General features: G+C 35.0%; 1 protein-coding gene across 1 annotated transcript in view; it reads left to right on the top strand.

Moving 5' to 3' along the window:
* Positions 1-15,505, top strand: part of ECA3 (endoplasmic reticulum-type calcium-transporting ATPase 3) — a 203,697-nt gene that overhangs the window by 20,970 nt on the left and 167,222 nt on the right. Inside the window, exons 8-13 of the mRNA XM_089998975.1 lie at positions 1,964-2,023; positions 2,161-2,241; positions 9,060-9,145; positions 10,415-10,516; positions 11,157-11,210; positions 11,878-11,979. Of these exons, the coding sequence (XP_089855101.1) occupies positions 1,964-2,023; positions 2,161-2,241; positions 9,060-9,145; positions 10,415-10,516; positions 11,157-11,210; positions 11,878-11,979 (485 nt within the window). The remainder of the gene's footprint in view (positions 1-1,963; positions 2,024-2,160; positions 2,242-9,059; positions 9,146-10,414; positions 10,517-11,156; positions 11,211-11,877; positions 11,980-15,505) is intronic.

Raw genomic sequence — 15,505 nt, 5'->3', positions numbered from 1 at the left:
TGCTTTTTTGGTACCCTTTATGTTGAATACTGTAGGGTTGGTGACACTACTTACGTTACCACTAGATGTGACCGACAATTTGGAGATTCATTTTCCATATCCTGCCTGCTTTGTTGCCCTTTGTTTCCTTGTAGAAGTATAATCTACCTCTAGCATGCCATGCAAGTCTAATGAGTCATGATAGTATAACTCTCCATGCTTTTCTATTATGCCTCCATTTTCAATGTTATGGTAACTTTTTGTTGCAACTGCCCTTCTGGCTAGATCTGACAGTTATCTGTGGATTGGCCATCATTCTATCATCTGATTCTCTTTTATTTTATTTGAACTGATATCCATGGAGTCCATCATCAGCCATTGAAGCCATTTTTCAGAAACCAACACTTTTTCCTTCTTTCTCCGTATATATGTATGTATGTGTGTATTATTTGCTTTTAACCTGTTTCTATTATCCATCCACCGTTCTGGTTGCTAGGCTGATCTATAATAAGGATTTTCCTTGTGATGCACCTTCCATCTTGGTGGCAGGTGGAACAACAATGAGAATTGAATGAGATAATATATTCATAGTCAATAATGTGAGTAAGCATCTCCCATCCTCAATCTGCACTTCAATTTTCTGTAGTGAATTAGTCAGGAACCTGTATAAATATACGAGCATAAGGAGCTGCTTGATGCTACTTACTGTATTGATCAACTTCCAGCAATTTTCTGTTCAAATTTTATAAACTCCCATGAAGAAATCTTCAACCCAAAGCTCTGCAGACAGATTTTGCAATTTGATCCAAACTACTATAGTTTTAGTTTCTTTTAGAACCCATTCCATGCCAGGTTTTCTATGGTTTATGATTAGGTTTGGCTTGCCACTTTCCAAGTACTCTGGATCATTATATATTCTACATCTGCATCATTCTGCACTTTGATAAGAAATCAACCATGATTACTGGCTATGAACTTGATTTGTGGGATGTTAGGCCAAAGGTCTCTCAAATGATCATATATGTAGCGGAATTTCATTCTGTTGTATGCTTCATCACCTGCAAAGCCTGCGACCATAGTCTGCACTAGAGTTTGCACCATCTCTTCATATTGCTTTGGGGGAACATACAACTTTGGACGAACATTGATGTTTCATGTTTCTACTGGTAGCATGTTGGTCTCCTGGAATTCATCTTTACCACGAGCTACTTCCAACCAAGATTTGCCTTCTTTTGTCATTTTCTATGCATAGGTTGATGCTCTCTTCCTGGAGGATCACATGGATCAGGTTCTCCCACGAAGGGTGGGTTTCCCACAGTCCTCTGATTCTCCCAATCAATGCCCTGAATTGTACATGAAAGAATAGTCCTTTTTGTTTTGTATGGTTTACAGTAGAATAAGAACTGGTTTTACCCCCATTTCTTGTTCATAATCTCGTGTATCATGTACTGGTATCCATTTCTGGAGTTCTGCTGCTTGTCTTTCTCTTGTACCACGACTGCAAGCTATGACAAAAGTTTGATAGACCTTGGATGTTCCATTTGTTTTTTTATTTACACAGAGCAAGAGATATCCAGTATTGTTTAGTTGAGAAAAACTTATTTCAAGGTTTGATTTATTGATGCATGCATTTGTTTATTATTTCCAATGAATTTGTCAAAGGACACTGTTACATGATAGATGTGTGATTTATTAAGGTGTCTCTGGCTTAACATGATCAAATTATTTGGGAGTCATGTTCTTCATTTTTCTTAGTTTGCTATATAAACTGCTAAAAGTTTTTGCATAACTTCTGTAATATTTTTGGTGTGTAAGGTTCACGGTATACTTCTGATTTTATATCTTTTATTTCCATATTGCAATTTTCTCGGAGTTTTATTTCCTCTATAGCAAGAAAGGATGCTTGTCATCGTTACTGTGCTGACTTTGATCAATTCTTTCAAATTCTTCATTATCAGTGTTAAACATTTATTTTCTCCTGCAGGTTGCTTTTCAATAATACCAGCAGCAGACCTTGTACCTGGAGATATTGTTGAAGTTGGAGGTACTTCCTGAATCAATGCACAACAGTTAAATAGATTGTTCCTGTCACACTGATAGGAAATTGTGTTATTTCATTCTGCTATTATTGCCTTCCCTGATTGAGTTCTTCCATTATTTCTCATTGCACACAAATCTTAGTGGGATGCAAGGTTCCTGCAGACATGAGGATGATTGAAATGCTAAGTAATCATTTTCGTGTAGACCAAGCGATACTTACTGGTATGCATTTCCATTCAAGTGTATTTGCTCTTATATACCAGTAACTTTTCTCTCTCTGGTGCTGTTTGTCTTATGATTTGTTCTCCTAATATGTTATTCTGAAAAATGATGAAGGAAATATTCTACCAACTGTAGATGGGGCTTCCATAAGTGCACCACCATGGTGTGTGGGAAACTGTTATGGTCCTTATGGATGGGATCACTTGTAATCTTGTTCTTCTCTCAAGAGGGAACATACACACACGCACGCCCTTGCACACATGCACACAATTAATACACTACACACTGTTACACAGCCTGTGCGAGAGATATTACACATTTAAGTGTATAGGAACACTAATACATGACTGCTGTCCATATGATACTGGAAATTTGATGGGGCTGGTATGATCTTTCTTTTAAGGGTGACTTGCTTGATCGTGTGCTATGGCTGAAGTTTAATAGGAACACAATCATTTTTAAAGATGTCTTATGTGTAGTTGGTTGGTTCAATTTTTGCCCTTAAAACAACTGCTTGAGCTCATCCTTAACAGAACCATAATGGCATCAGCTTGATGAAAACTGGAGAAGAGGTTGGGACTACCTAATCGTGATTAAAACTCTCTCCCTTTTCTCATATGTATATATGTATGTGTGTGTCTATATCATTGTCACTGGTATCACCAATATTTTGAAAGTATCACAATATTATCAGTGATCTAGAGGAAGCCGATATTATCAGCAATATATCACGATATTTTCAAAATATTGCCAAAAATATCAGAATATTTAAGGAAAAATCTACTGGTCAAGACAAGCATTCATATTGGTAGAGGGAAAATCTGGCTTCATGGTGTGTGTGTGGTGCACACACATATGCATGTGTGCATTTGTGTCCATGCATGCACATTTGTGTGGGTCTGTTTGCATGTTGCGCATGAGCATGTGCGTGTATATACATACATGCATATATATATGTATATTTGCATCTATGTGCTATGTATTTATATCAGCATGTATATTTGCATGTATGTGCTATGTATTTATATCAGTATGCATGCATATGTACGTATGTGCATCTGTGTGTGGTCTGGATGTAATGAAAAAGGTCGGAAGCACCAATAAAGCAAACGACTCTTGAAGAGTGATGCCAAGAGCCAAGAACACAAACACTAAAAGTGTATACAAAACCCAATAAGGGAAAAATGACTAAAAGTCATAAGTTGAATATTATTGAAGAAAGAAAGAAGAGGGTGAAAAACCCTTGCTAATACAAGAGAAAGCCTCCTCTATTTATAGAGGAGGAAACTAAAGAGGAGGGACCACAAGGGGGCTCCCATCTAGTCGTTTGGAGGCCCAACGACTAGATGAGTGGGGCCCCTTGTAGTCTTACAATATGTAAAACAAAAAAAAAAAAAAAAAAGAAAAGGTAAAAAAAGAGAGAAAAGGAAAAATACAAAAAGAAAAAGATTACATGGGGATTTACCAAAATACCCCTATCGGGTTTTTGGGGTAAAAAAAAAGAAATATGTATATATATATATAAAATTTAATACCCCTCCTCAAACTTTACGGGGAGAAGACCAAAAGTTTGCTAAGAATAAACATAAATCGTGGAGTTGGAAGCGCTTTGGTGAAGAATTCAGCCAGTTGATATTTTGAAGTAACATATGGTAATGTGATAGTTCCTCTGAGATATTTGTTTCGAACATAATGACAATCCATTTCGATATGCTTTGTCCGCTCGTGAAAGTATAATTGCTTGCAATGTAGATCACATTTTTGTTATCACAACAGAGCTTGGTGGAGGAAATGAGGATGCCCATGTCACCAAGGAGACTTCTAAGCCATACGATTTCTATAGTTGTCATTGCCATGACCCAATATTCAGCTTCAGTGGATGATAGTGAGACTTTTTGCTGCTTCTTGCATCTCCACGAAATGAGAGATTCACCTAAAAAAATGCAAAGACCAGTAGTTAAGATACGATCATTGGGATTTCCTTTCTAGTCATCATCAGTAAAAGCAGTTAATTCAAGAGATGAGGAAAATGATAAGAAAAGCCTTTTGGAGATGGTATTTTTGATGTATCGCACAATTCGCATCACGGCCGCCATGTGAACTGAAACAGGTGCATGCTGAAACTGGCTTGCAACATGAACCACATGAGCTATATCTGGACGAGTGATGGATAAATAGGTAAGAGATCCAATTAATTGACGATAGGGGGTTGGATCCTCAAGTAGAACACCATCCTCAAGTCTCAGTTTTGCACTGATAACTTCAGGAGTCTCAACTTTCTTTTCATCAGATACTCCTGACTTGGTACAAATGTCTGTTGCTAATTTCATTTGAGATAGAATGTATCCTCGGGAGGAGTAAGCCACTTCAATACCTAAAAAATATCTAAAAAATCCAAGGTCAGACATATCAAAAGTTTTCTTTAACATGGACTTAACATCATTTACCCCCTTTTTGTCACTCCCAGTGATGATCATATCATCAACATACAACAGTAGAATAACAATGAAATCACCTGTTTTCTTAACAAAAAGAGCAGTGTCAGTATAACAAGAAGTAAATCCCAAATTGATTAATACATTACTAAACTTGTCATACCAAGCTTTAGGAGCTTGCTTAAGTCCATATAAAGCCTTTTTTAATTTTAAAATTTGACCATTTAAATTCATACTCAAAGGTGGTTCCATATAAACTTCTTCACTCAAATTTTCATTTAAAAGGGCATTTTTAACATCAAGTTGAAAAATTGGCCATTTTTTAATAGAGGCTATTGCAATAAGAGCTCGAACACTAGTCATTCGAGCAACTGGAGCAAAAGTTTCATCATAATCCACCACATATTCTTGGGCATATCCCTTGGCTACTAACCTTGCCTTATATCTTTCTAAAGAGCCATCACTCTTAGTTTTTACTTTGAAAACCCATCTACATCCAATGGGTTTCTTGCCATTGGGTGGATCAATAATTTTCCAAGTTTGTGCCCTTTTAAGTGCATTAAATTCCAGTTCCATTGCTTCATTCCAATGAGCATATTGTTTAGCATCATTATAATGAGATGGTTCATGGAATGAGTGGAGGGCTAGCAAACATGCTCGAAAATTTTGAGAAAAAGAATCATAAGATACAAATCTATTTGGTATTTTTGAAATACGATTTGATCTTCTTTGAGAGGATTCTTCAATCGACTTGTTTTGAGAGAATTTTTCAAGGGCACAAGGAGGATTACTTTCATTCCTTCTAGAGTAAATTTGTGTTTGACTTGGTATATTTTCTTCTAAATTTTCATGTTGGTCATGTTGCCCATCATTTGGAGGTTCAAAATGATCCTCTACGAGAGTTTCCCTAGATTCAACATGATCATCTATAACCTTTTCTTGATGTAACAAGTCAAATAAAAAGGAGTAATCAATATTTTCATTTAGTTTATGCGAAAAACCATTTTCTTCTTCTAAGAATGTGACATCTTTTGAGATATAAAGTTTGTTTTTGAATATGTCAAAACATCGATAGCCTTTTTGTTTTTCGCCATATCCTAAGAAAATACATTCAATTGCCCTTGAAGAAAGTTTATCATTTTTGTGAGTTAGAACAAAACATTTACATCCGAAAATTCTTAGTCTTTTATAATCGGGAGACATATTGTAAAGTTTTTCAAATGGAGAAAGATTTTTCAAAGAAGATGAAGGGGTTCTATTGATAAGATATGTTGAGGTTAGAACCGCTTCGGCCCAAAAGGATTTTGGAATGTTTTTTGAAATTAATAAAGTTCTTGTGGTTTCTATTATGTGTCTATGCTTTCTTTTCGCAAGACCATTTTGTTGCGTAGTGTTTGGTCAAGAACGTTGATGACAAATACCATTTTCTTTCAAATATATTTGAAATTCATTGGACATATATTCGCCTCCCGAATCAGATCTAAGAATGGATATGTTTCCTAAAAATTGATTTTTAACCATTGCATGAATTTCTTTAAAGAAGGAGAAAACTTCGGATTTGCGACTTAAGAAGTAAATCCATGTAAATCGAGTGAAATCATCAATAAAGACCATATAGTACGAAAAATCTCCTTTGGATAAAATAGGAGAAGGTCCCCATACATCGGAATGAACAAGTTCAAAAGGCCGAGTGGTGACATAATTTCTTTGAGGAAATGGAATAACTTTAGATTTCCCAAAAATGCAATCTTTACAAGTCCTGTGTTTATCTTTACAAGTATTGTTCAAAAACGAAAAAAGAGACATCTATACAAAATTTGGATGACCAAGTCTCTAATGCCAAATTCCAATACTCTTGTCCTTTATAAGATTACAAAATGACTTCGATGAAAGAGTCAAAAAGTCCATAAAATAAAGATCACCTCTTCTATGGCCTTGCCCAATCAGCTTCCCTGACTGAAGATCCTGCACGGTGCAATCTTTAGGTGAGAAAGATACTTGGCATCCATGATTGGTGATTTGGGAAACGGAAAAAAAGATTTAGATTAATTTTTGGAACGACTCTTACTTTAGGAACAAATTTTTTTTGAGAAGTTTTAAAATCAAATGTTCCAATACTTTTAATTTTTAAAGATGTCTCATCGGCCGTTGAAACATAAGAAGATATGGGTTCGGAAAAAACTTTAGAAAGAGAGTTTTTATGAGATGTCATATGAAAAGAAGCACCAGAGTCTAGTATCCACATACCTGGAGGTGGTGAAGAATAGACGATGGCGGCTCCTGATGTTGAAGATGAAGAAGTCTTGAGGAGATGTTGGAGAACTTCGGAGATATGGTTAAGAGTTTCTTTGATATCTCCTTCTTTGACACTTTCTTCTTCCTTGGAGAATTTTCTTCAACCGCGGACACTTTTCTTTTAAGCTTTGGGCAAACAGGCTCGATATGTCCCGGTTCATTACAATAGTGACAAATCACTATCTTTTTATATCCATTATTTTTGTTAAAGTGGAGAGGTCTATATGCTTTTACATTTGATCCGGGCTTAGTAACGGCCAAAATTTCATCACTCTTAATACTTATGCCAAGACGAGTTTCTTCTTGGCATACTTTGGCAAGAGCCTCTTCAATGGGTAAGGCTTTACTTCTATGGAGAAGGGATGCCCTAACTTGTTCAAATTTCGGCCGAAGACCATGGAGAAATTGGAAAAAATGCTCATTTTCAATTTGTTCTCTTCTTAATTCAATATCTTCCAGAGCCACCCATTTAGGATCAAGAAAAACAAGCTCATCCCAAAGAGGGGTTAAAGAACTAAAGTAATCACGGACACTCATATCCGCTTGTCTAGTAGAACGATTTTTTTTCTTGACAAAAAAATTGTCTAGCTAGATTCTTTTGGGTATACATACCCTTAAGAAAAAACCATGCCTCATTGGCTCTTCTAAACTTAGCGATGTTGGGCACAATTTTTGAGGTCAACATAGTTCATAAACTATGCCAAGATTTTGGCAAGATTACTTTCCGAATCCTCAACTTTGGATTGATGGTCATTGATAGCTTTGATGCGCTCATCGCCATCTAAAGCTTTTTCAATCCTACTTTCAATTTTAGTGAGAACAAGAGAGGGTTCGGGAGTAGTTCCCATAACAAAACCCCAAGGTTTCTTACCTCTTAGATGATTTTCCATAGCGGAGGCCCACATAAGGTAATTGGATCCATTGAGCTTAAAAGAGAGCTCTACTTTAGATTCCATAGCGGAGGCCCACATAAGGTAATTGGATCCATTGGGCTTAAAAGAGAGCTCTACTTTAGATTCGTGCTCCATAGGTACCAAATAGTCTTTCTTTCTTCAAAAGCTTGAGAGGTACACGTCCCAAGACACCAAAAAAGAAGAGAAGCCCGATCTTCAACCTGACTCTGATACCATGTAATGAAAAAGGGCAGAAGGACCAATAAAGCAAACCACTCTTGAAGAGTGATGCCAAGAGCCAAGAACACAAACACTAAAAGTATATACAAAACCCACTAAAGGGAAAAATGACTAAAAGTCATAAGTTGAATATTATTGAAGAAAGAAAGAAAGAAGAGGGTGAAAACCCCCTGCTAATACAAGAGAAAGACTCCTCTATTTATAGAGGAGGAAACTAAAGAGGAGGGACCACAAGGGGGCTCCCATCTAGTCGTTGGGAGCCCCAACGACTAGATGAGTGGGGCCCCTTGTAGTCTTACAATATGTAAAACAAAAAAAAAAGAAAAAAAGAAAAAGAAAAGGTAAAAAAAGAGACAAAAGGAAAAATCCAAAAAGAAAAAGATTACATGGGGATTTACCAAAATACCCCTATCGGGTTTTTGGGATAAAAAAAAGAAATATGTATATATATATTTATTTATATATACATAGTTTAACAGTGGATTGATCCAACCATAGAAAGTTTGATCTAATAATTTCATTATGAATAATCTAGAGAAATTAGCCAGTCATGAAAGAGTGAGAAAGCTAGGAGTACAAATAGCATTGAAACAACTACAAATAAGAACTAGCACGTGGTCATGTATTTCATTTGATCTCATTAACCTTTAAAAAGTATTATTTGATTTGATCTCATTAATCTTAAAAAAATATAAGGATAGACCATGCAAATCAGTTTTCAGGGTTTAAATTTAGCTCTTGGTAATGGGACCTACAGGTATTGAGGGTTGTACTATGGTCCGATGTCATGGTAAGTTTCTTCTCTCTCTCTCTCTCATGTTATGTTACACTTCATGTGAAGTTTTTTTTAAGTCGTTTTTTTTGCAACAGTTGGTTTTATTTTCTCTTAAACTTCAGATTGAAATGTTAAAACATGCAAATTGTTTTCTTATTGGGGACTATTGCTCAATTGTAGGGGAAAGTTGCTCTGTTGTGAAAGAGCTAGATTGCGCTATAATGACGAATGCTGTTTATCAGGACAAGACAAATATTCTCTTCTCGGTAATACATTACTATTTGAGTTGGTTGGCTGGGAGATATTCTTCATTTTAATCATTTGGTTGGATTATAAATCGATTGCTTAAGCCCCTATATTTTAATGACTGGGAAGCAATGATGCAACCTTTATTTGATCTAGATAGGAACAACCTTGAAAAATCTTATTTCAATAATCTGTGTTTTATGGTCTTTGGATGACAGTAAATGCATCAATGTATTTGAGTAAAAAGAGCATATGGTACAAGTATATTGTATACCTTGCTTCATATTCATAACCATCGCACAATCTTTGGTTCATTGAATATGTACTAACTTTAATTAATTTTTTATGTCAAGCCTGATATTAGCTTTTGTAAATTATAATTCAGTAATGCTACCACATTTAAGTAGATTCTGGCCTTTCTCGTTAGATACTCTGAATGCAGCACTAAGAGTCTCTAGAGGTCTCCAAGGGACTCATTGATGGTGTTGGAGAGTGCTGGACGTGGACATTTCTCATTGATGGCCAATTAACATGTATGCATGCCAGCCAAGTGCATATCTACTGCATCCATGTTTCTTTTCCATGCTGGAGTTGAGCATTTGATATCATCAGTCTGCCTTGAAAGAACACTAAGATAGCTTGGTTGAAATTCATGATTACCTTTGTCATTGTCACTTGCTCTCTAGTATTGCTTTTGAGGTTTGTGTGTCTCATGGCATTGTCAATATCAGACGAAAATGTCTTAAAAGGTCTCAGTATCTCATTTTTTGTCTTATCTTCCTAGCCCACAGACAGCTGCATTCTCTAGCTGCTTGGCTGCATTTGGATATGACACCTAAGAAGTTTTGGTCTGAAAAGAGTCAAAAGACTATAACTTCAACTACGTGACCATAGAAATCTGGTTTTTGCTGCAAAGTTTTATACATCCACGGAAGCATTTTAAATCTTCTTTAATACGTTATTTTCCTTTCATTTGTAAGCTGCTGGTATTGGTGCACAGTTTGTTTTGTGTGCTATGTTAAACTGATGAATTGCCATATTCTTGATTCCGTGTTGTGTCTGTCAAACTTCTGGCAAATTCTGTTCTATTATTATGGATGCTGATCCTTGCAATTGTTCTTCAGCTGTTTATCTGTAAATCCAATGTAATTTTTAGTTGTTAAAATTCTTTTAAATTCTTTCATGTGGTTGCTGAGCGTTAAGAACAATAACACCAACCTTATTTGATAATAGTGGTAACAATAGTAACAATGATAATAATAATTTCCTTTGCTAATTGATTACGTCAGGGAACGGTGGTGGTTGCAGGCAGAGCAAGAGCCATAGTTGTTGGAGTTGGATCCAACACTGCAATGGGAAGTATTCGTGATGCAATGCTAAGATCTGAAGAGGTAAGACCAGGGTTGTCAGTGTTGATGCGAATTGACCCAAAATCGATTCAAGAAAGGTCGATCAGCCCTCAGCTAATTTGTATTTTTTTAAAATTTTAAAAATATTTGAATATTATTTTAAAATAATTTAATAATTTAATATTGTTTTATATTTTAATGTTTTTATATTAAAAAAGTAAAAACGACCAATTCAGCTTGATTCGGTTTGAGACTAAATCAGCCGATTCTCTGAATCGATCAGGTCGGAAACCGATATTGCAACATTGGGTTATTCACCCTTTGTATCTCTTTGTTGTGTTGACATTCTTCAACAAATAATTAAGATAGTTTGACTGTATCTCCTTTTGCACATCATGTTTTTTATTAGCTCTGATGCACTGGTGAGCATGCATATTTGCATATCATCCTTCCTTACAGGAGAGGATGCAAAATTATACTTGTTTTTTCCTTTGACCTTAGCAAGTGCAGACATTCAACTGGTAGATAAAGTTCGAGAAGCTTGCAATTTAGGGACGTTTTACTCAATTGTGGATAGTGTAGACATGATAGTCAATTGATACTACATTCAATTGGTAGTCTTTGTGAAATATTTTATTTCATTAATTTAATGTGGTATGCTTGTTTGGTCTTGAATTTGTAGGAGATGACCCCTTTGAAGAAAAAGCTTGATGAATTTGGGACTTTTTTAGCAAAGGTAATCATCTGTTATGCATTGGAGTCTTCAGAAAGCAGCTCATTATTATTGTTGTTATTGCTGCTGCTGTTGTTGTTATAGTAATTATAAATATTTCAAACATGAAAAACTGTTACAATTAAATGAGTTTTTTATTGTAGGAAGCTCTTACTGTGATGTGAGCTTTCTTTATCTCTTACTGTTATTTTCTATATCAAAATGCAAGTTAAGGAGTCTTTTGGATGCCTAGAAAAGCTGAGCTATTAACTTTTAGTTAGCATTATTTTGGATTACAAGTTAAATGGGATATGTGTCTTTCATCTTGGTGCATGATAATCCTTGCGTATATAAACACAAATATCGACATAAATATAAATAAATAAATTACTATATATATATGTGTGTGTGTTTGTGTGTGTATATGTATATAGTACACATACATAAATACTTTCACACATACACACATATGTGTGTATTTACACACATGCATATGTATGTTTCTAGGAGAAAAACTTTTAAAAGTATATACTCTGCATACATGCATGCACAAATATGTATGTATATATATGTTAAAGTTACATAATTGTATTGGATGCCAAACTTTAACCTTGATCTTATATTGGTAGTATAAGATTTATTGTCTGATACACTCATGAATGCTCATTTGATAGTTTCTTTCAACTCTTAGATAATTGCAGGAATCTGCGTGCTTGTATGGCTTGTAAACATTGGACACTTTCATGATCCTGCTCATGGTGGCGTCCTACGTGGTGCAATTCATTATTTCAAGGTTCATTTCTCTCAAACTGGCATATTAGTGAAGATGCTCAGCCATTTCAATTCTTGAATTAAAATAGTAGTATTAGTTGCATTTCTTTGTTTAACATGATTTTGTCCATTCTATTTTCTTATAAAATTTTTACTGATCTCAAATATTGTTAATTTGATACATTTCCTTCGCTATTCACCTTTTGGCTTAGTGACATGGTCTGACAAGAGTCAATTGTTTTGGCAACATTCCATGGCACTGAAAGGAATAACAATCTATTTGTAGAAATCTGTCTAAATTGTCTTCAAGCTGCTTAGAGGAGAAAAGTTCTGGATGGAAGATTACCCAGTTCTTAGAAGTTCCGATGTAGCATATGGAAAAGACAGTCTGACAGTAGATTCAAGCATAACCTTTTTGATTCATTGATCATCTGTCATGAAGTATGCGGAATTACAAGAACAAAGCGCAAAAGCACAAACAAGTCCAAGAGTGGACAATTACAAAAGGCACAATATAAGCACAAAAGTGCAAAAACAAAAGTCCACTGTGGGACAATACAAAGTGCCTACAAAGGGAAACACCAACAAGTAAAAGAATAGGATTTTATTAATAACATGCTTAAAAAACATTAATAGAAATAGGGGGAACACCTCCCCTGTTTATATACGACAAGTAAAAGGGAGTCCATTGGGAGCTCCCTTCATAGAGACGTTGGGGAGCTCCCAACGACTCTATTGAGTGCCCCCCCCAATGGCATGGAAATAAAATAAAAAAAGAACAGGAAAAAAAGGAAAATAAAAAAATAAAAAAATAATTGTTTCTAATAAACAACTATAATTACATGTGAAAAGACTAAAATGTCCATGGTGGGCAAACTAATACTATATATATATACATAAACATCCCCCCTCAAACTTATGGGGAAATGACCAAAAGTTTGCTAAGGAGAAAAATAAATTGAGGAGTAAGAAGAGCTTTGGTGAAGAAATCCACCAACTAGTACTCTAATGTGACATATGACAACATAATAGTTCTTTTTAGATATTCATCATGTACATAGTGACAATCCATTTCAATATGTTTGGTTCACTCATGGAAGGTGTGTTTGCTCGCAATGTAGATTGCATTCGTATTGTCGCAACACATCTTTAAAATGGTTGAGATGATTATTCTCGTAGAAAAGACTTTTAAGCCACACAAGCTTCATTGTTGTTGTAGCCATTTCCCAATATTCAGCTTTAGTTGAGGATAATTATACTTTTTGTTGCTTCTTGCATCTCCATGAAATCATAAAGTCACCTGAAAATACACAAAAACCGGTATTTAAGACTCTATCATTAGGATTTTCACCCCAATCATCATCAGTATAAGCATGTAAATCTAATGAAAAAGATGATGATAGAAAAACTCCTTTTGTTATATTTGTCTTGATGTATCTAACAATTCTCAAGACAACACTCGTGCACAATGGTGGGAGCATGCTGAAACTGGCTGACAGAGTGAATTGCATGAGCTATGTCTGACCGAGTGATGGATAAGTAAGTGAGTGACCCAACTAGTTGGCGGTAAGGTGTAGGATCTTCAACCAGAGTCACATCTTCCAGTTTCAATTTAACATTAATCACTTTTAGGGTTTCTATCTTCTTATCATCTGTAATGCCAGACTCGGTACAAATATAAATAACAAGCTTCATTTGAGAGAGAATGTACCCTCTGGGAGAGTATGCAACTTCAATACCTAAGAAATATCTTAAAAAACCTAAATCAGACATATCAAAAGTTTCTTATAAAATATTTCTAATATCACTAATCCTCTGTTGGACACCTTTGCTCACGCCGGGTATATATTTGTATGGATTTATCAACAGTATGATTATTTCTTATAAATGATTCCACGTTCTCATCAATTGAATGCATTTCATTTTCCAAAAATGTTACATCTTTAGAAACATATAATTTGTTACTCTTAGAGTCAAAACATCTATATCCTTTTTTGTTTTCTCCATAGCCCATGAATACACATTCAATGGCTTTTGGAGACAATTTATCTCTTTTATGTAAGAGTACGAAACACTTTAAAAAAAATTACAACCATTGGAAATCGGGTGTTCTTTCAAATAATTTGTTATAAGGAGATGCATTTTGTAAGGATGATGGAGCCATTCTATTTATCAAATATATTGATGTTAGAGCAGCATTGACCCAAAAACTTTTTGGAATATCTTTAGAAATATGTAGTGTCTTAGTGGGTTTTATAATTTGTCTGTTTTCTTTCGGCTAATCTATTTTGTTGCGGAGTTCTAGAACATGACTTTTGATGACAAATTTTGTTTTGTTCTAGATAATTTTGAAACTCATTGGATAAGTATTCACCACCTGAATCAGATCTATGAATATAAATGTTGCTTTGAAATTGATTTTTGATAATTATATGAAATTTCTTAAAGAAAGAGAACATATCGGATTTTAAATTAAGGAAGTAGATTCATACATATCTAGTGAAATCTTAGATAAAGGTAACATAATATAAATATCCTCCTTTTAATATGACAGGAGAAGGTACCCAAACATTCGAATACACTAATTCAAAACGTCTCTTAGAGACAAAAGTTTTATTAAGAAAAATAATGGATTTCATCTTTCCAAAGATACAATCTTTGCAAACTAAAGTTTTTTTCATTACAAAATGTTTTCCCAAAAGAAAGAAGATACATTTTGAGTAGCTAGGGTGTCCAAATCTTTTATGCCAAGTTTCAATATCTTTATCTTGGACATAATTACAAAAAGAATTTCAAGGAAGATTTAGATAATTCATGAAGTAGAAATCTCCCCTCCTATAGCCTTGCTCAATTTGCTTCCCGGACTGGAGATCATGCATGGAGCAACCCTTAGATGAGAAGGATATTTCACATCCATGATCGAAAATTTGTGAAAAATTTGTGAAACAAAAAGAAGGGTTAAATTTAGTTGAGCAACCTTAACTTTTGGCACAAAAAAACATTGAGAGAAATTTAAGGTTCTAATACTTTTAATTTGCCAAGATGTTCCATCGACGGTTGAAACATAGAATTTTTTTGAGTTAGTGCATAAATCGGATTGGCGATTCTCATGAGGTGTCATATGAAAGGAGGCTCTTGAATCAAGGATCCAAGAGGATATACCTGAAGGAGAAGATGAAGCTATCGCGACACCTGATGTAGATGGAGATTTGAGTGACATTTAAAGTGCCTTCGATAATTGAGCAAGTGAAAATAAATATTTTCCTGTGATTGGTTCTTCCTTCCTTAGGGTGGTTTCTTCAATGGAAACCACTTTGTTCTTGGGGGTGCCATATAACTTGGCACAATTGAGCCGTATATGACCCGGTTTATGACAATGATAACAAATAACCTTCTTATACCCACCATTATAGATATTTTGCCTCCCAAAGTGTGGAGGCTTGTAAGTTTTTACATGATTGCCGGGTTTGGACACAACTAACGCTTCATCTCCTTTTTTTATCATACCAAGACGAGTATTTTCTTGGCATATTTCGGCAACAACGTCA

The sequence above is a fragment of the Nuphar pumila genome, chromosome 3 (assembly GCF_984573655.1).
Source record: "Nuphar pumila chromosome 3, dmNupPumi1.hap1.1, whole genome shotgun sequence".
NCBI classification, from domain to species: Eukaryota; Viridiplantae; Streptophyta; class Magnoliopsida; order Nymphaeales; family Nymphaeaceae; genus Nuphar; species Nuphar pumila.
This window is presented reverse-complemented; position numbering and strand designations above follow the sequence as displayed.